We start from the raw sequence: 20256 nt of genomic DNA, 5'->3' as shown, positions 1-20256 counted from the left end.
TTTACAGCTATTTTTTAAAGGCCTGGACTACGAATGAATCTCTTTAACAAATGAACTGATTCATGAAGTTGTTTACACACGACATCATAATAAAATAGAGTGAGCATAACGAATGAATCTTTACCATAGATAAGAGCACAGCTCCCTGATTCAATTCCCTGATTCGTTTGAAAAGAGTAGTTTCTGACTCGTTTTAGTGATTCAGTTTGCATGTTGGTGTGTAGAAGACTGAAGAAGTCATTCGGATTGACTGACGAAACGTATCTCTACAACAAACTTGTGTCCAGATGAACTGATTCAACTTTTTGGATTTGTGTACCTGGATTATTGAGCATGCATCAACAGATGTTGGTGTGTGCACACCCACTCGCTCATGGGCAAAAGAAAGCGTGCTGAACACTGCTTTTGTGCTCTGTTTTAAATGTTCTCAAACGGTAACCTGTGTATCCTATGCATACTCGATATATTTTCAACATTGTGTAAAAAATAATGTCCAATATATCGATATTTGTGATATACCGCCCAGCCCTAAACCAAACCCTGATTAGTTGTTTTCCAAGACTCTGCTCTGGATAGCTTCTTTATCTTCATGATAATGTCAGGTGTATCAAGATCTTGTGTTCAACTAATTATCTGACTAAAGAGGGCAACTGGTTGAACCAGGACTTTTTATTAGTTGTTTTTTAATTGTTAATAATTTTCTTATGTATTGATTCCTTCCAGCACTGTGGTAGCACAACTGAATATATCCACTGAATGTAAGATTGAGTGCTGTCTTAAAATCACAAGATCTAAGTCCCCTCCCCCTAAAAAGATTTCGTTTTTTCAGTTGAATTGTATAGATTATAAAGGTGTTTATCAGTGGTGTACAGAGTCTTTTTATTCATTGTAAGTAACATTAAGTAAAGAAAACTGTCAGCCAAGTGCATCAATGTGAATACATGTTCTTGCATCTTTGTATTGTTTGTTTGCGTTTGTATTTTTTCCGTGGCCAGCTGTCTTCTTGAAACACAAATAAGAAGAACGATGGCTAGCATGTGCATGTGTGTGTTCATTTTCTTCTGCTTGAATCCAGGGCACTTTGTTGTTGCGAGATGAGTTAATTAAACATCTCTAATGAACTCACCAGAGGTTTGTGGGAAGCGGCTGGCTGTGTTTCTGCTCGATTGCTTCAGCTGGCCCTCTTTCTTGTCTCTATAAGCCTCTCCCTTGCCAGGGAGCAGAATAAGAGCCAAAAGGGGGCCAGGGCCTTTTGAAGTGTGGATAACAAAGCGAGCAGGAAATGTAGTTCATCCTGCCTTTTCAGGTTGCTTTAACTCCCTTTGGGCCGTCGGCAAAACCGGCCCGTCTTCGGCGGGAGCCTCTCTGACTAGACCGCGCAGACTAAGTGCACTCTCCATTGACCTCCACTGCGGACCGGAGACGGCTGTTGAGCCACTGACCAAGCAATTTCATAAATGAGGATGAAAATCTATAACAAATGGATTTAAATGTGTATGGTGGTAACAGATAATGCACCTGTTTATATATGTGTAGGTTTAACTAGTGTGTGTGTGTGTGTGTGTGTGTGTGTGTGTGTGTGTGTGTGTGTGTGTGTGTGTGTGTGTGTGTGTGTGTGTGTGTAGAACTCACTCATGATAGCCAAATGTGCTGAAGGCAGCAGCAGATATATAATGGTCTGTTTTGAGTCGAGTCAAATGTCTCTGTATAGCACTTTTTAAGACTAACACTGTCTCAAAGCAATTTTATACAATCCCCTGAGCTGAGGGCAACTGGGGCAAGGAAGAACTTACTAAATATCACAAGAAATAAACTTTGAGAGAAACCAGACTCAACAGGGGCTCATCCTGATACATTACAATTGGATTAAATAAAAAGATTCTATGGAGGCAAAAATACAATTCAAATAAAGAGCATTATTAAAGTAATAAGAGTACATCATCCTTAAGTTCAGTGAGAAAATAAAGTCTTATATTAAGTTTCTGGATATTCTGAGTGCAGTCAGTGTCGAATGTGAGAGGCAGAACGGCAGCAACCCAACTTTTCTAATCACCACAAATTTCTATGACCATGAACCCCCCTAGGGATGACCCAACATATCACATTAATCCAAGGCCTATAATCTCATAACATGAGAGCACCAGACTAATCAAAAGCTTGAGTAAATACACGGATCAGTCACAACATTAAAACCACCTCCTTGTTTCTACACTTACTGTCCATTTTATCAGCTCCACTTACAATATAGAAGCACTTTGTAGCTCTACAATTACTGATTGTAGTCCATCTGTTTCCCTACATACTTTTTAAACCTCCTTTCACCCTGTTCGTCAATGGTCAGGACCACCACAGAGCAGGTATTATTTAGGTGGTGGATCATTCTCAGCACTGCAGTGACACTGACATGGTGGTGGTATGTTAGTGTGTGTTGTGCTGGTATGAGTGGATCAGACACGGCAGCGCTGCTGGAGTTTTTAAATACCGTGTCCACTTACTGTCCACTCTATTAGACACTCCTACCTAGTTTGTCCACCTTGTAGATGTAAAGTCAGAGACGATCGCTCATCTATTGCTGCTGTTTGAGTTGGTCATCTTCTAGATCTTCATCAGTGGTCACAGGACGCTGCTCAGGGGGGCTGTTGGCTGGATATATTTTGGTTGGTGGACTATTCTCAATCCAGGGGGACAGTGAGGTGTTTAAAAACTCCAGCAGCACTGCTGTCTCTGATCCACTCATACCAGCACAACACTCACTAACACATCACCACCATGTCAGTGTCACTGCAGTGACAATAAATAATACCTGCTCTGTAGTTGTCCTGTGGGGGTCCTTCTATGGGGGGAAGTTCTATGGTCCTGTGGGGGGGAAGTTCTCCTATATGGTAAGTGAAGCTGATAAAATGGACAGTGTGAGCCGCTCAGGTGGCGCAGCGGTAAAGTACGCTAGGGCACCAGAGTTGGGATTTCGAATACATTGTATCGAATCTCAGCTCTGCCTTTCCGACTTGGCTGGGCGGCTGCATGAACAATGATTGGCTGTTGTTCAGGGTTAGAGGGTAAAAAGTCGGATCATAGGTCCTCATAACTGGTGCAACTGCGCCGCCTGGACTCGCTTTTCCCTAATATTCAACAAAGTTAATGCTGGAACAATACTCAAACTCTTCATGAATGTAAAACTGAAAATACACATATAAAGATAAAATACTGAAGACTTTGACTTGATCTTTTATTCATTAAAAAAAAAAAAGAAAATATTCAATCTTCCTGCCATGAATGTAACCAGTGTGTTTACATGACGTTAAACCAAGAAACAAACTGTACTTAATGGTCAGATCTGGTTCTCAGACCACCAGTTAGCCTTTGTTTGAATTATATTTCAGGATTTCTTTCTTTCACACGTTCATCTTTCTGCCCTCACTGGTTTAGATTGTGCTGCATCGGGAACGGGAGGTGAAGAGCACAGAGTGCGACATGGCCAGTGTGCATCATCTGCTTTCTCAGATTCCTCAGAACTTGCCATATGAGCAGCTGATCACTTGCGCACAGAACCTCTTCACAGAGTACCCACCTTCTCAGCTTGCCTGCTCTGCCACACTACAGTCTAGCACCAGGTAAGTCCTGTTAGACTGGCTGTTAATCAGCTCTGTAAGTGCTCTGACAGTTAGCATAAGACAAGATTGAACAAAACTGACAGAATTCCAAAGAGATCTAAAAGACCTGTGTATAAAATTCCCCAGAGCACGAAATCTGGAACCAGAAAAGTCAACAATTTAATTTAATAAACAGTATGTATGTAATGTGAGCTATATGTGTATAGCTCATTTACAATTCCATGCCTATTGTTTTTATGGGAGGTTTTATAGGTGTTTATAGTTGTTATAACAAAAAAGGTGGGTGGCATGGTGGCCCAGTGGCTAGCACTGTCACCTCACAGCAAGAAGGTCCTGGGTTCAATCCCCAGGTGGAGCGATCTGGGTTCTTTCTGTGTGGAGTTTGCATGTTTTCCCCGTGTCTGTGTGGGTTTTCCCAAAACTCCGGTTTCCTCCCACAGTCCAAAGACATGCAAGTGAGGTGAATTGGAGATACCAAATTGTCCATGACTGTGTTTTACATTAAAATATTTGAACTGATGAATCTTGTGTAACCAGTAATTACCTGTCCTGTCATGAATGTAACCAAATTGTGTAAAACATGACGTTAAAATACTAATAAATTAATAAATAAATATATAACAAAAGAAGTCGAACATGTCATTTGGTGCAGTTCATCCTGTATGTTAGCCTTACAATCCCTAAAAAGATATTTTTCTAGAAACATACATAATTTTATTTTAGGAATAGCTGCAAATCTAAGATTATTAATTCTAAAACAAGATAAATCTTCACTTTATCTACAAATTAATGTGGCTGATTTCGGTAGTGCTTCAGCTTTCTTATATATAGAACTATATGTGGGACTGGATAGAAAATCATATGGGAATAGTCATAACTTTATATTTTATAATATGCCTTGTGCCATTCTTAGAACAGCTCTGTTCTCTTTTTTTTGCTTTACCTATATTAATTTGTGCATAAAGACAGAAAAGTGAGACATTTAATAAAAACTATTTATTCCCAAACATTAATATAAAAGACAGACCTCATGTTTTTTTCCATTACTCAAACGGACTTACATCGATGAGGCATAACATTATGACCACCTTCCTAATATTGTGTTGGTCCCCTTTTTGCTGCCCCATACGTAACACACTGTGATGCACTGTGTATTCTGACACCTTTTTATCAGAACCAGCATTAACCTCTTCAGCAATTTGAGCTACAGTAGCTCGCCTGTTGGATCGCCTTCGCTCCCCACGTGCATCAATGAGCCTTGGCCGCCCATGACCCTGTTGCCAGTTCACCACTGTTCCTTCCTTGGACCACTTTTGATAGATACTGACCACTGCAGATCGGGAACACCCCACAAGAGCTGCAGTTTTGGAGATGCTCTGACCCAGTCGTCTAGCCATCACAATTTGGCCCTGTCAAACTCACTCAAATCCTTACGCTCGCCCATTTTTCCTGCTTCTAACACATCAACTTTGAGGATAAAATGTTCACTTGCTGTCAAATATATCCCCCCACTAACATGTGCCATGATGAAGAGATAATCAGTGTTATTCACGTCACCTGTCATAATGTTATACCTGGTCGGTGTATAATTGAGTACAATGGTCTTATTTAAGGCAAACAATGGCAATTTAGTGTTGGTGTAAACCAGTGACGTTCTGTTTACTCGTAAAGTACATTAACCATCGGGCAACCTCTGCCCATTTAAGTTTAGAGGGGCAATTAATTTTTACATGAGTACTATGTGTTGGCATGTTTTTTTTTTTTTTTTTTTTTTTTTTATAACAACTCATGATTATTTAAAAACTGGTTAATTTTTCCTTTCTCTTATTTTTTGTTTTATTGCAAAAATACTTGAGTACTTGAGACCATTCAGTGTGTCAGATATACAGGTTTTTTAATTTTTTCTGTTTCAATATATCAGACATTAATATGTTCCAGTAAAATAAGCTAAATTCTCATCAGAGATTCCAAAAAGCATTCTCAATCAGGGGTTCTCAACCTGTGGCTTGTTAGATGTATTGAAAAGTGCAACATGTCCAGCAGGTGGAGCTATGAAGTGTAAAATGACATTAGCACTCTCTGTAAAGCACATTAGGGATGGTTAACGCAGTGCTGTCTGCACCTCAGTCTTCCTCTTGTCAGTTCTGGCTGATTATGTACTGTGTTATGTAGCTGATGCCTCTCACAGGTGGAGCCAGTGTGTGATGCTATCATTGTCTATGGTAGAAGGTAACTGATACTTCTATGGTTCTAGCTAACAAGCTTTTACCAAGCGGAAATGTGCCTGGATTAATGTCAACTAGTGTTGGCTCCGGTGGTTTCAATGAAGAGAAAAAGAGGAAGAAAGCAACACACTGTGTGTGTATTTTTATTATATTTTTATTTTTGCAGAATACAGGGCAGCCCCCCATACATAAACCCCAGTCTGGGCATAATTACGTTCTCGTCTTGTTTTTCAGAACCCCACCCCATCTAGCATCTGTGGCCTTTCTGGAAAGTGGGGGAGCTGTGTGCAGCTGCATGTTTTTTTTTTTTTTAAGGTGTCGAAATGAGCACAATCCCAGGCTGTGCCCCCTAGCCCCCGCTCTGTATTGTGCCGGTTGACCCTGCAGTTTGTAGTAATGAGCTGTGTAGTACATCGCTCCCAATGGCATGACCCCTAAATGTTCTTTGCTAATCCCCCTTCCCCCTTTGTGTTACACTCATTCACAAATGTGTGAGGACCCCATTACACAGTGCTTTGTTCAGGCAATGTGATTTGTATTCAGTCGTAAATTCTTTAAGCCATCGTACAAAGTGCAAGAAGGACCTTGGACTTCTTAATCTTGCATGAGGTGCCACAGCCTGTTGCAGAACCTAAAACATGGAGGGGAATGAGGTTAATAGGAAAGGCACTTTTAACTGGTCATAGGGCAAAAATGATCTAGATAACCCTCTTAATTATTCAGATTTTCCATGATCTGGTCCATAACTAAGCACTAGAACTTGCAAATATTAAGCATAAAACACAGAGAAGAAAGGAAGAAAAAGATGAGAACAAGGGCAGTTGTAGTCTAGCGTTAAGGTACAAGACTAGTAATTGAAAGGTTGCTGGTTCAAGCCCTACCACTGCCAGATTGCCACTGTTGGACCCTTGAGCAAGTCCCTTAACCCTCAATTGCTCAGACAGTATAATGTCGCAGTACTGTAAGTTGCTTTGGATAAAAGCGTCTGCTAAATGCTGAAAATGTAAATGTAATGAGAACAAAGCGAGCCTCCCGGCAAAACACAGCCTATCATTGATGTAAACAGAGAGACGTGCGCCGGCTGGCGGACAATTACTGTACCACTGGTTTTGATATGCTTCTTGTAGGAATTTTTAATGATCAGACCAGACATTTGGTTTTCCAGATTTTGTTTGTTAAATCCAAAATCCGTTAAATGGAGGTCCGTTAAATCGAGGTTATATTATCGAGGTTATAATATTTTCAAATTGGGTATTGTATTTTTGCAGGTGTTTGGGGATCTGCCTCACGCTCTCAGCAGCGAGGTCCATTCCAGCCTAGTCACACTTCTACTACATGCAGTTTCACATGAAATGTATCTTAGTTTAAAACAAGAAAGCTCTGCCAGCGCTCGTCGTTTGGAGACGTGAGAAGATAAAAAAGGGAAAATTGGTTCATGAAACTTTATTGCTTCAATCAAAGGGCGCATTCAATCTTATTAAAGAGCCACGAGGACACAACAAGCGATTTCAGGATTACTAAATGCAGGATTGCTATCTAAAATGCAAACCCGGTCTCCCTATTTCACAGCTCACTAGTCGCCAGGCTGTATTTTTCTCACAATGTCATGGTTCTAATTGAAGTGAAATTGAACAGTTTAGGGCTTTTGTGGAACAGCGGGAATCAGTTTCTGCCCGCCATGTCTGTGTTTCGCATCTGTTTAATTCATATAAACAATTTGTCAAATTGGCTGCAAAAGGTCAGCGGCAAGTCTGATTGAACTTTTAGCGCAGCGCAAAGCGGCAAACCTGCATTATGCCCAACGCTCAAGGTAGCACAGCAACAAGGCAAACTACACCGCCTCGCTTCATAGGAAACAAGTACACAGCTGTGCAAAAGCAATGAAACTGCAAGTTTAGAATAATAATACACAAAAGTGTGCAGCCGCCGCTCAAGTACGCTAGCACATCAGAGTTGGGGTTTTGAATACATCGAATCGAATCGAATCTCAGCTCTGCCTTCCGACTGGGCTGGGAGGCTGCATGAACAACGATTGGCTGTTGTTTATAGGGTTAGGGGTAGAAAGTCGGATCATAGGTCCTCATAACTGGTGCAACTGCGGCCCCTGCTGGCTGACTGATGGCACCTGCACAGGGCTGAGGAATAATGCTGATGAGGGTGTGACCCTCCGTACACAGTGCCTGTCGGTGTATGAACTCGACTTGTGCAGGTGAAAAATGCAGTCCGTACTGTCTGTACGTGCCGGAGGGGGCGTATGTCAGTTGAGAGGCGTCCTCAGTCAGCGGTGAAGGGTCGAATCAGTATAGAGGACGCAATCAGGGTAATTGGACACGACTAGATTAGGAGAGAAAATTGGGGGGAAAAAGTAGGAAAAATTATTAATTGTGCAGCCCGTAATAAACTTTTCAGGCTTTGTTTTCTACAACCCCTGGCAAAAATTATGGAATCACCACTCTTGGAAGATGTTCTTTCAATTGTTTAATTTTGTAGAAAAAAAATAAATCACAGACATGCCACAAAACTATCATTTCTCAAACTGTCAACCCTCTGGCATTAAGAAACAATAAAATCTTTAGATAAGATCTTTTTTTTAGATCAAGTAGAGGAAAAAAATATGGAATCACTCAAATCTGAGGAAAAAATTGTGGAATCATCAGAAAACACTGCACCATTATTACTTTGTTGCACCACCTCTGTCTTTTATAATGGTTTAAACTCTCTGAGGCATGGAGTTAACTAATGACAAACTGTATTCTTCATCAATCTGCCTTCAACTGTCTCTTATTGCTGTTGCCAGATCAGCTTTGCAGGTTGGAACCTTGTCATTGACCATTTTCTTCAATTTCCACCAGAGATTTTCAAATGGATTGAGATCCGGACTATTTGCAGGCCATGCCATTGACATTATATGTTTTCTTGAAGGAAAGTTTTCACGTCCTTTGCCCTATGGCAAGATGCATTATCATCTTGAAAAATGAAGTCATCATCACCAAACATCCTTTCAACTGATGGAATAAGAAAAGCGTCCAAAATTTCAATGTGGACTTTGGCATTTATTGAAGACCATCTCCCCTGTGCATTTACCCGACATGCAGGCCCATATCATCAACAACTGTGGAAATTAACATGTTTTCTTTAGGCAGTTATCTTCATAAATTTCATTGGACAGACACCAAACAAAAGTTCCAGCATCATCACCTTGCCCAATGCAGATTCGCGATTCATCACTGAAGATCACTTTTATCCAGTCACCCACAGTCCACGATTGCTTTTCTTTAGACTACTTTAACCTTGTTCTTTTCTTTTTAGGTGTTAATGATGGATTTTGTTTGGCTTTTCTGTATGTAAATCCCATTTCTTTTAGGTGATTTCTTACAGTTCAGTCACAGACATTGACTCCACTTTCCGGCCACTTGTTTCTCATTTGTTTTGTTGTGCATTTTCTGTTTTCAAGACATATTGCTTTAAGTTTTCTATCTTGATGCTTTGATGTCTTACTTGGTCTACCAGTATGCTTCCCTTTTACAACCTTCCCATTTTGTTTGTACTTGGTCCAGATTTTAAACACAGCTTACTGGGAACAACCAACATCTTTTGCGACATTCCACAATGATTTATCTTCTTGAAGGAGTTTTATAATCCTCTCATTTGTTTCAACTGACATATCTTGTGTTGGAACCATGATTCATGACAATCTGCTTTGTGCAACAGCTCTCCGAGGTGTAAGCACTCTTTTTAAACTGAAGAATAATTAGCAAATCTAATCTGCTGCAGATGTTTTGTTTTTAAACTGCAAATTACAGAGTGATTCCATAATTTTTTCCTCAGATTTGAGTGATTCCATATTTTTTTCCTCTACTTGATCTAAAAAAAGCAATTGTGACTGACCACAACTATTATATTTGTTTCTTTTTTTTATTGTTTCTTAATGCCAGATGGTTGACATTTTGAAAAATGATAGTTTTGTGGCATGTCTGTGATTTTTTTTTTTTCTACAAAATTAAACAATTGACAGAACATCTTCCAAGAGTGGTGATTCCATAATTTTTGCCAGGGGTTGTAGACTTTCTAGTTTTTGATTTCTATCTTTATATTGCATATCTAGCGGATGCATTGTGCCTAACCTTGGTCCCTGTGCCTCGCCAAACTAATAACGTCTGCTAAATGCCGAAAATGTAAATGTATTTGCCCATGTTAATGTTTAGGCTTGCTTTAAAGTAGTTCGTATTTTAAAGTACACACAATGTCTGTGTAACCAGTTGTGTTAGAAGAGTGTGTGTATGTGTGTGTGAGAGTGTTTGAGTGTGTGTGTGAGAGAGAGATATAGAGATAGAGGGAGAGTATATACCCCAGTTCTGTTGCTGTAGTGATGCTACAGTGTCTGAGTATAGTGTCACCTCAGGCACTTCTTTAATCCAACAGCGGGGGCTCTAATGTCTCTCTCACTTTCTGTACTTGGGGTGGTTTTTAAAAGTGCGGTGCCTGACATTATTGAAGTGTTTACCGTTTAGTAAACTCAGCACTAAGCCGTCGTGCCGTTAGAATGCACCCAATCATGTAAAACACTTCACGCCATGCCACCATGACTTTGTTTTGAACCTCTCACCTTTGTTACCTACTTTCAAATGCCAAAAATTACACAGTGAGTTTATGGAATTTATGAAGGAAAAAACCCTACACTGTGTATAAATAAACATTCTAGAAAACGACCAGGTAAAGGCAAACGGAGAGGAGCATCTGTTCCTTCTGCACAGGTGATTACCATGTACACTGATCAGCCATAACATTAAAACCACCTCCTTGTTTTTACACTCACTGTCCATTTTATCAGCTCCACTTACCATATGGAAGCTCTTTGTAGTTCTACAATTACTGACTGTAGTCCTTCTGTTTCTCTGCATGCTTTTTTTTTAGCCGGTATCATCCTGTTCTTCAATGGTCAGGAGGACTTTTACAGGACCACTACAGAGCAGGTATTATTTGGGTGGTGGATCATTCTCAGCACTGCAGTGACACTGACATGGTGGTGGTGTGTTAGTGTGTGTTGTGCTGGTATTAGTGGATAAGACACAGCAGCGCTGATGGAGTTTTTAAACACCTCACTGTCACTGCTGGACTGACAATAGTCCACCAACCAAAAATATTCAGCCAACAGCTCCACATGGGCAGCGTCCTGTGACCACTAATGAAGGTCTAGAAGATGACCAACTCAAACAGCAGCAATAGATGAGCGATCATCTCTGACTTTACATCTACAAGGTGGACCAACTAGGTAGGAGTGTCTAATAGGGTGGACACGGTATTTAAAAACTCCAGCACCAGTGCTGTGTCTGATCCACTCATACCAGCACAACACACACTAACACACCACCACCATGTCATTGTCACTGCAGTGCTAAGAATCATCCACCACCTAAATAATACCTGCTCTGTGGGGGTCCTGACAATTAAAGAACAGGGTGAAGGCAGGCTAAAAAAAAGCATGCAGAGAAATAGATGGACTACAGTCAGTAATTGTAGAACTACAAAGTGCTTCTATATGGTAAGTGGAGCTGATAAAGTGGACAGTGAGTGTAGAAACAAGGAGGTGGTTTTAATGTTGTGGCTGATTAGTGTATGTATTACTTCTGTTCATGCATTGCTATTACATGTACCAACAAGGGCAGTTGTAGCAGTTGTAGTGGTTAATGTACCGGACTAGTGATCAAAAGGTTGCTGGTTTAAGCCCTACCACTGCCAGGTTTTCACTGTTGTGCCCTTGACCTCAATTGCTTAGACACAGTACTGTAAATCGCTTTGGATAAAAGCGTCTGCTAAATGCCATAAACGTAAATGTAACAATAGTCTGAAAATGTTGCATATTGATTGTGCAGACGCACATGGGGTGGGACTAACTTGAGGTACTTGGTGAAGTGATGAAATAATGCTTTTCCAAACCCTGTAGCCCTTTCCCATTACAAGATGCTTCCCTTGAACTGTTCCATGATTTTTTCACCGCAGTAGAGTTGGTTCGTTTTAGGCATCATTTAGAACCAGAAACCAGTAACATCAATACCTTTGGGCCAGTGCCATTTCATTGCCATGACAACTCCAGAGATTCAGTCTCTCCATCGCATTTATCCACACACTGAAAGAAAAGGAACGAGTGCTGTGAGGCTGCTGGATCAACATATGCACTCGCATTAATCTCACAAATACAAAGATTAAATCGAGCTTTACATACAAACAAAGCTGTGCTCATATTGTGTTCTATGTGATTAAAGGGGCGTTAAGTTGAGTTTAGTTCTTATATAGAAGAGAATGGTGCTGAGGATGGAGCCACCAGGAGGAGGTTTATGGATGCGGTAAGTTGGTTGGTGGGACAGAGCAGATGTTCAGGACAGGGCAAGATAGAGAAGAATGATGCGTTGTGGTGACCCCTAACGGTTGCAGCTGAAAAAAGAAGACAAAGTCATATTTAGCTTTTTTTTTTTTTTTTTTTTTTTTAAAGCAGTGTAATGCAAGAGCCTAATTTTTCTATATTTGAAAAAAAGAAAACTATTATTTTTGTAGTGTATCTTCTATGAACCAGGAGTTACATTAATGTCACTTATGTGTATCTGTAGGATACTTCATCTTTGTACAGGGTGGCACTTTGGCACCGTGGATAGCACTGTCGCCTCACAGCAAGAAGGTCCTGGGTTTGATTCCCAGGCTCAGCAGTCCAGGTCCTTTCTGTGTGTAGTTTGCATGTTCTCTCCATGTCCGTGTGGGTTTCCTCTGGAAGGTCCGGTTTTCTCAGACAGTCCAAAGACATGCAAGTGAGGTAAATTAGAGATACAAAATTGTCCATGACTGTGTTTGACATTAAAACTTGAACTGATGCCCAGGTGGCGCAGCAGGACATTCCACTAGCACACCGGCGGTTCAAAACTCGGTTGCCACTGGTCGGCTGGGCGCCATCTAGCGGGCATAATTAGCAGTGCCTGCAGCTGACACTAATTGGCTATCGTGTCGGCTGGGGCAGCACGTTAATATGACGTTAAAATCCTAATAAATAAATAGTCACATTTAGCTGTTTTATTAACAAAAAGCAGTGCAATGCGTGCAAATTTCTGTTTTTATATACAGTGGGGAAAATAATTATTTGATCCTCTGCTGATTTTGTAAGTTTACCCCCTTACAAAGACTTGAACAGTCTATAATTTTTATGGAAGGTTTATTTTAACAGAGAGAGACAGAATATCAACAAAAAATCCATCCAGAAAAAAACATTAAATAAAGGTTATAAATTAATTTGTATTTGATTAGGTGAAATAAGTATTTTCCAGCAAGAATTCTGACCTCCACAGACCGGTTATGTGCCCATGAGGCACACAAATTAGTCCTGTCCCTGTATAAAAGACTCAGTTTCTCAGTGTCACAGAATCAGTTTCTTCCATTCAAATCTCTCGACCACCATGGGCAAGACCAAAGAGCTATCAAAGGACGTCAGGGACAAGATTGTAGACCTGCACAAGGCTGGAATGGGCTACAAGACCATCAGCAAGAAGCTTGGTGAGAAAGAGACCACTGTTGGTGCGATCATTCGAAAATGGAAGAAATACAAGATCACAGTCAATCGCCCTCACTCTGGAGCTCCATGCAAGATCTCACCTGGTGGGGTAAGAATGATTCTGAGAAAGGTGAGGTCAGTCCAGAATTACACGGGAGGAGCTTGTCAATGATCTCAAGGGAGCTGGGAGCACAGTCACCAAGAAAACCTTTAGTAACACACTTCGCCGTAATGGATTGAGATCCTGCAGTGCCCGCAAAGTCCCTTTGCTCAAGAAGGCTCATGTACAGGCCCGTCTGAAGTTTGCCAATGAACACCTGAATGATTCAGAGAAAGCTTGGGAGAATGTGATATGGTCAGATGAGACCAAAATTGAGCTCTTTGGCATCAACTCCACTCGCCGTGTTTGGAGGCAGAGAAATGCTGGATATGACCCCAAGAACACCATCCCCACTGTCAAACATGGAGGTGGAAACATTCTGCTTTGGGGCTGTTTCTCTGCTAAGGGTACAGGAAGACTTCACCGCATTGAGGGGCTGATGAACGGGGCCATGTACCATAGAATCTTGAATGAGAACCTCCTGGCCTCAGCCAGAACACTGAAGATGGGTCGTGGATGGGTCTTCCAGCATGACAATGACCCAAAACATACGGCCAAGGCAACAAAGGACTGGCTTAAGAAGAAGCACATTAAGATCCTAGAGTGGCCTAGCCAGTCTCCAGACCTTAATCCCCTAGAAAATCTGTGGAGGGAGCTCAAACTTCGAGTTTCCAAGCGACAGCCTCGAAACCTTCAGGATTTGGAGAGATTCTGTAAAGTGTAGTGGGCCAAAATCCCCCCTGAGATGTGCACAAACCTGGTGACCAACTACAAGAAACGTCTGACCTCTGTGCTTGCCAACAAGGGTTTCTCCACCAAGTCACGTTTTGCTAGGGGATCAAATACTTATTTCACCTAATCAAATACAAATTAATTTATAACCTTTATTTAATGTTTTTTTTCTGGATTTTTTGTTGATATTCTGTCTCTCTCTGTTAAAATAAACCTTCCATAAAAATTATAGACTGTTCAAGTCTTTGTAAGGGGGTAAACTTACAAAATCAGCAGGGGATCAAATAATTATTTTCCCCACTGTATATAAAAAGAACTGTCTAATATTTTTATAGTGTACCTTATATTAACTAGGATTCACTTCATCTTGGTAGAAGACAGTAACATCACTAGTTCTTTTTTTGGCTGTTTTCCCCCAGAAAATCCTTTAAAAATAACTTTAACAAACTATAATGATAGGAAGCTGGTCTGTAGAACTGGGATTTGTAGCATGTCAGGCAGCAGCTCACTCTAACACACAAAAAGCAATATGGGTCACAAGGACAGCAGGACAGTGGAGCTGCTGATTCATACTGGCCTTCGAGCCACATGCGCCCTGACTTTCTGGTGTACATGTGAGCTAAACGATTTCATACTCCATTTATTGGGCATTCCTGTAGCAAGAATAAAAGTACTGTTTTTTAAAAAGAAAAAAAAGAAAAAAAAAATTTGAAATGTTAAAATACAGTTAAGAATAACAGTTGTGAGCTACCTGTGTGACATGTCAGTTTAGGAATATTTAAAAGACTGTTTAGCTGTTCCACTTAGATTATTCTTTTTATGGTGTAGTAAGATCTGTTATGTAATGTATTTGGTGCTTGGCCTCCTAATTGTTATTAGTGGTTATGATTAACTTCTTAAATTCTTTGCTTGACAAACATTTTAATATAAAACTGCATAATACAAAATTTTAGGTTGCTTGGGTGGTGCAGCAGTCTAATGCATTATGATTGATTGATTGATCCCCAGAGGGAAATTACAGTGTTACAGCAGCAATTCACAAGCATCACAAGGGGCGGCACGGTGGCTCAGTGGGTAGCACTGTTGCCTCACAGCAAGAAGGTCCTGGGTTCGGAGTTTTCATGTTCTCCCTGTGTCTGCATGGGTTTCCTCCGGGAGCTCCGGTTTCCTCCCACAGTCCAAAGACATGCAAGTGAGGTGAATTGGAGATACAAAATTATCCAGGACTGTGTTTGATATAATCTTGTGAACTGATGAATCTTGTGAAATGAGTAACTACCGTTCCTGTCATGAATGTAACCAGTGATAGCTCAGTGGTTAAGGTACTGGACTAGTAAACAAAAGGTTGCCGGTTCAAGCCCAGCCACCACCAAGTTGCCACTGTAGGGTCCTTGAGCAAGGCCCTTAACCCTCAATTGCTCATTGTGTTCAGCTCATTGTGTAAGTCGCTTTGGATAAAAGCATCTGCTAAATGCTGAAAATGTAAATGTAACCAAAGTGTAAAACATGACGTTAAAATCCTAATAAACAAACAAACAAGTATCACAAACATCACACAAAACATGTCAAAGAAGATAACATTAAAATGTAATGTAATGTAAATATAAGATATATAAAATATGTACAAATATTAGAATTTAAAGAACATAAGATAAAAAAAACAACTGAAGTAGTTAGTCTAAAAGGTGCAGTTTATAAACATTATGGTGTGCAATTGTGGGCTGTGCAAATAAAACAGTACTTGTGTAATTGTGCATGACAAATATGCAAGAATCTATCTTTAATAGGTACCATAGGCTCTGTGTCCACTTTTTGTCCCAGTGAAAGTCATTATATATTGACCCATTATCCCAACAACACTGAGTTCTGGAGTTTTCAAGGTATAAACCCAGAAAGTGCTAGTAGCCTGCCCGGTCGTCCAAACAGGCACAGTTGGCCATGCCTGAGCTTAATTGCTTTGTTAGGGCTGTACATTCGTCAATTCTGATGTCTGAACCAGGTGTCTGCACTGGTGGTGTGGTATTTAAGGTATGGCATCTTGTGAGACTGGCAGGTGAAAAGATGTGGTGGACGACTGCGTGTTTATTAGAGGTGGTGTGTGATGGTGTCAGCTCTCTTTGGCCAGTAGAGTTGCAATTGGGGAATTCAATATAATTAGATATATAATTGAATGTAATTAGAAATACGGGGTAAACGCAATCCTAAAATTACAGTTAGATTCTTGTGTTCGATATGAATGATCGAACATTATAATAACTCTATTATTATTTATTTCTTTATTTATTGCCAGTTATAACTTTTAGTTAATTTAATTTTGTGTTTGTATGATTTGTGTAAATCCTACTTATTTAAAGTTTCCTCCAGACCACCCAAGAAGGATGGGCCCTGCTGAGTCTGGTTCCTCTCAAGGTTTCTACCTGTAATTTTCAGGGAGTTTTTCCTTGCCACAGTCGCCCTCGGCTTGCTCAACAGGGGTTTTTGTATCTGTTGGTCCTGGATTTTGTAAAGTTGCTTTGAGACAATGTCTATTGTAAAAAGCGCTATATAAATAAAGTTGACTTGACATTATAAAAGGAAACCATAAGCATATGAACTTTTAAGTAATGCCCATATGGATTTGGTATTTCTATTGGACTGTTATGTGTATGATTTGTTTCAGAATAAATGGTAAATACAGCTCCTTTTATATATGTTCACACTTTGCAAAGTACATTGATCAGCCAGAACATTAAAACCACCTCCAAGTTTCTACACTCACTGTCCATTTTATCAGCTCCACTTACCATATAGAAGCACCTTTGTTGTTCTACAATTGAGTAGTCCATCTACTTCTCTACATACATTTTTAGTGTGCTTTCACTCTGTTCTTTAATGGTCAGGACCCCCACAGGACCACCACGGAGCAGGTATTATTTAGTGTCTATTAGACACTCCTACCTAGTTGGTCCACCTTGTAGATGTAAAGTCAGAGATGATCACTCATCTATTGCTGCTGTTTGAGTCGGTCATCTTCTAGACCTTCATTAGTGGTCTCAGGATGCTGCCCACGGGGCGCTGTTGGCTGGATATTTTTGGTCGGTGGACCATTCTCAGTCCAGCAGTAACAGTGAGGTATTTAAAAACTCCAGCAGTACTGCTGTGTCTGATCCACTCATACCAGCTCAACACACACTAACACACCACCACCATGTCAGTGTAACTGCAGTGCTGAGAATGACCCACCACCCAAATAATACCTACTTTGTGTTGGTCTTGTTGGGGTCATGACCACTGAAGAACAGCATGAATGGGGGCTAACAAAGCATGCAGAGAAACAGATGGACTACAGTTAGTAATTGTAGAACTACAAGGAGCTTCTATATGGTAAGTGGAGCTGATAAAATGGACAGTGAGTGTAGAAACAAGAAGGTGGTTTTAATGTTATGGCTGATCAGTGTATATGCTTATACAGTTGTGGTCAACGAACGTTATTGGCAGCCTTGATTGTATAGCATACAAAGCCAAAGTCTCCAGAACTAATTGGATATGTACCAACTGTATTATTGGAATATTTTAATAGCATGTTCAAATACATCTAACAAAAAGTTGACCTGTCATGGTCATGAACAAATACGCACTAATTAAAGGCACCCTTCCTTTATACTTAGTTGCACTGCTTTTGGCAACAATGTCAGCCTCCAAATGTTTGTCATAGCCAGTCATTGTAGTGTGTTGCATCACCACTGTGTACTCCACATCATACACAATCTGATGGTGTTTAAAGTAGACCCGCATGGCTCATTGTTGTGTATGGGGTGGGATTCCCCCACAATGCCGCTTAAGTGCTTATATTGTAAGTAATGTGCAGTAAGTGATGTGCAGGCTGGCTCGGGGTCTCAGGTTACATAACGTTGTTGTGCTGCATAGCTTGCAACATATAGTTTGAGCTTTAGTGTCTAGACCTTGTAATGATTGTCTATGATCAATGCAGCGGTTCCCAAACTGTATACTGTCATGCACTCCTGAGACATAAAAGCTCCTCCTGAGTACTCAGTAGTTTATATAAAAATATAAAAACCATCATTAAACATGTTATCACTCCATCCAACCCCCTACACAGACTGAATGACTGTAATGTTCTTGAACCAGTCTGGTTTCAAACATCACACTTAATTACAGATTGGCCAAATTCTTCTCTATTACTTCTGATATACCCATCTTTGACCTTTGATACAGTAAACCACAAGACCCTCCTGTCCAAACTCTTCAGTCGCCCATGACCCTGTCGCCGGTTTACTCCGGTTGTTTTCTTGGACCCCTTTTGATAGATACTGACCACTGCAGACTGGGAACACCCCATAAGAGCTGCAGTTTTGGTTCTGACCCAGTCGTCTAGCCATAAAAATTTGGCCCTTGTCAAACTCGCTCAAATCCTTACGCTCACCCATTTTTCCTGCTTCTAACACATCAACTTTGAGGATAAAATGTTCACTTGCTGCCTAATATATCCCACCCACTAACAGGTGCCGTGATGAAGAGATAATCAGTGTTATTCACTTCACCTGTGATACAGTAAACTACAAGACCCTCCTGTACAAACTCTTCAGTCTAAAAAACTCTGGTTTAGCTTGGTGGTGGATTGCTTCTTGCCTGGAGGGGATGGTCTCACTAGGGAATCCACATCTGCTCTATGCTAACTCTCAAATGGAGTCACAGTGGGTTTAGTACATAGTCTTTTTTACTTTTTTCCTCTACACCCATTCTCTTGATATAGTCCATATCCTCAGATGGCTTTTCAAACCATTTGTATTCTAATTAAAGTGTCTTTTTCAGGGGGGGTCGGGGTAGAGACTGGAGCCACTCAGAGGAAACCCACACAGACACAGGGAGAGCTTTACAGAAAAAGACTCGGACCGCTCCACCTGGGAATCGAACCCAGGACCATCTTACTGTGAGGCGACAATGCTACTCACCAAGCCATTGTGCTGCCCTATAAAGCACATTTAAAACATTGCCTGCGGGCACTCGGGTGGCACAATAGTCTTAATTTGCTAGCCCATCACTGCTGAGAGCTGATGCTATCAACCCGGCCTGGTGTCTAACTGACACAGTTGGCTGTGCCTGAGGGAGGGTTGATGGTGTTTTTTATTGCCGTTGCAATGGCTGCTTGAGTTGCCTACAGTAGCGGAGCATGACTCTCAGTACATGGTACGTAGCTTTCTGTGAGAGTACATCTCTGGAAAGGGAAAAGAAGTGACTTGTGACAGCACTCATTTTGGGAGGAACGTGTGCTAGTCTGCGGCTCTACTTGGTTTGACTGGGAATGGTGCATGATGCTAAGAAGTTGCAATCTGGAAAAGGAAATGAGTAGAAAGAAAGAAAAACAGGAAATAAATGTTTGCTTTCTACAGTGGTGGTGATGCTGCTGCATAAGCTTCTGGTTTGTGATGTACAACCCCAAATCAGAAAAAGTTGGGACAGTATGGAAAATGCAAATAAAAATGCAGTGTTCCTTACTTTTACTTTGACTTTTATTTGATTGCAGACAGGATGAACCTGAGATATTTCATGTTTTATCTGCTCAACTTCATTTCATTTTTTAATAAACATCCACTTTTGCATTTCAGGCCTGCAACACTTTTTAAAAAAAAGTTGGGACGGGGGCAATTTAGGGCTAGTAATGACATAAAAAAACTAAAAAATTATGTGATTTTAAACAGGTGATGTCAACAGGTGATTGTAATCATGGTTTGGTACAAAAGCAGCATCCAGGAAAGGCTGAGTCTTTGATGAGTAAAGATGACCAGAGGATCTGTTTAAAAACAATGAACCTCAAAGAACGATTGGAAGGGATTTGCATATTTCTTCCTCTACAGTGCATAATAGCATTAAACCATTCAAGAAAAAGGGAGAAATTTCAGTGCGTGAAGGCCATGGCTTAAAGCTTAAGCTGAACGCTCGTGATCTTCGATCCCTCAGACAGCACTGCATCAAGAACCACCACTCAACAATAGCTGATATAACCACATGGGTGAGGGATTACTTTGGCAAACCTTTGTCAAGCACTACAATACA

General features: G+C 40.7%; 1 protein-coding gene across 1 annotated transcript in view; it reads left to right on the top strand.

Annotated features, from left to right (window-relative positions):
* Positions 1–20256, top strand: part of zgc:63863 (uncharacterized protein LOC393372 homolog) — a 40461-nt gene that overhangs the window by 15015 nt on the left and 5190 nt on the right. The window contains exon 7 of the mRNA XM_062990817.1: positions 3427–3611. Within this exon, the coding sequence (XP_062846887.1) occupies positions 3427–3611 (185 nt within the window). The remainder of the gene's footprint in view (positions 1–3426; positions 3612–20256) is intronic.

The sequence above is a fragment of the Trichomycterus rosablanca genome, chromosome 2, assembly GCF_030014385.1.
Source record: "Trichomycterus rosablanca isolate fTriRos1 chromosome 2, fTriRos1.hap1, whole genome shotgun sequence".
In the NCBI taxonomy this organism is placed as follows: domain Eukaryota; kingdom Metazoa; phylum Chordata; class Actinopteri; order Siluriformes; family Trichomycteridae; genus Trichomycterus; species Trichomycterus rosablanca.
This window is presented reverse-complemented; position numbering and strand designations above follow the sequence as displayed.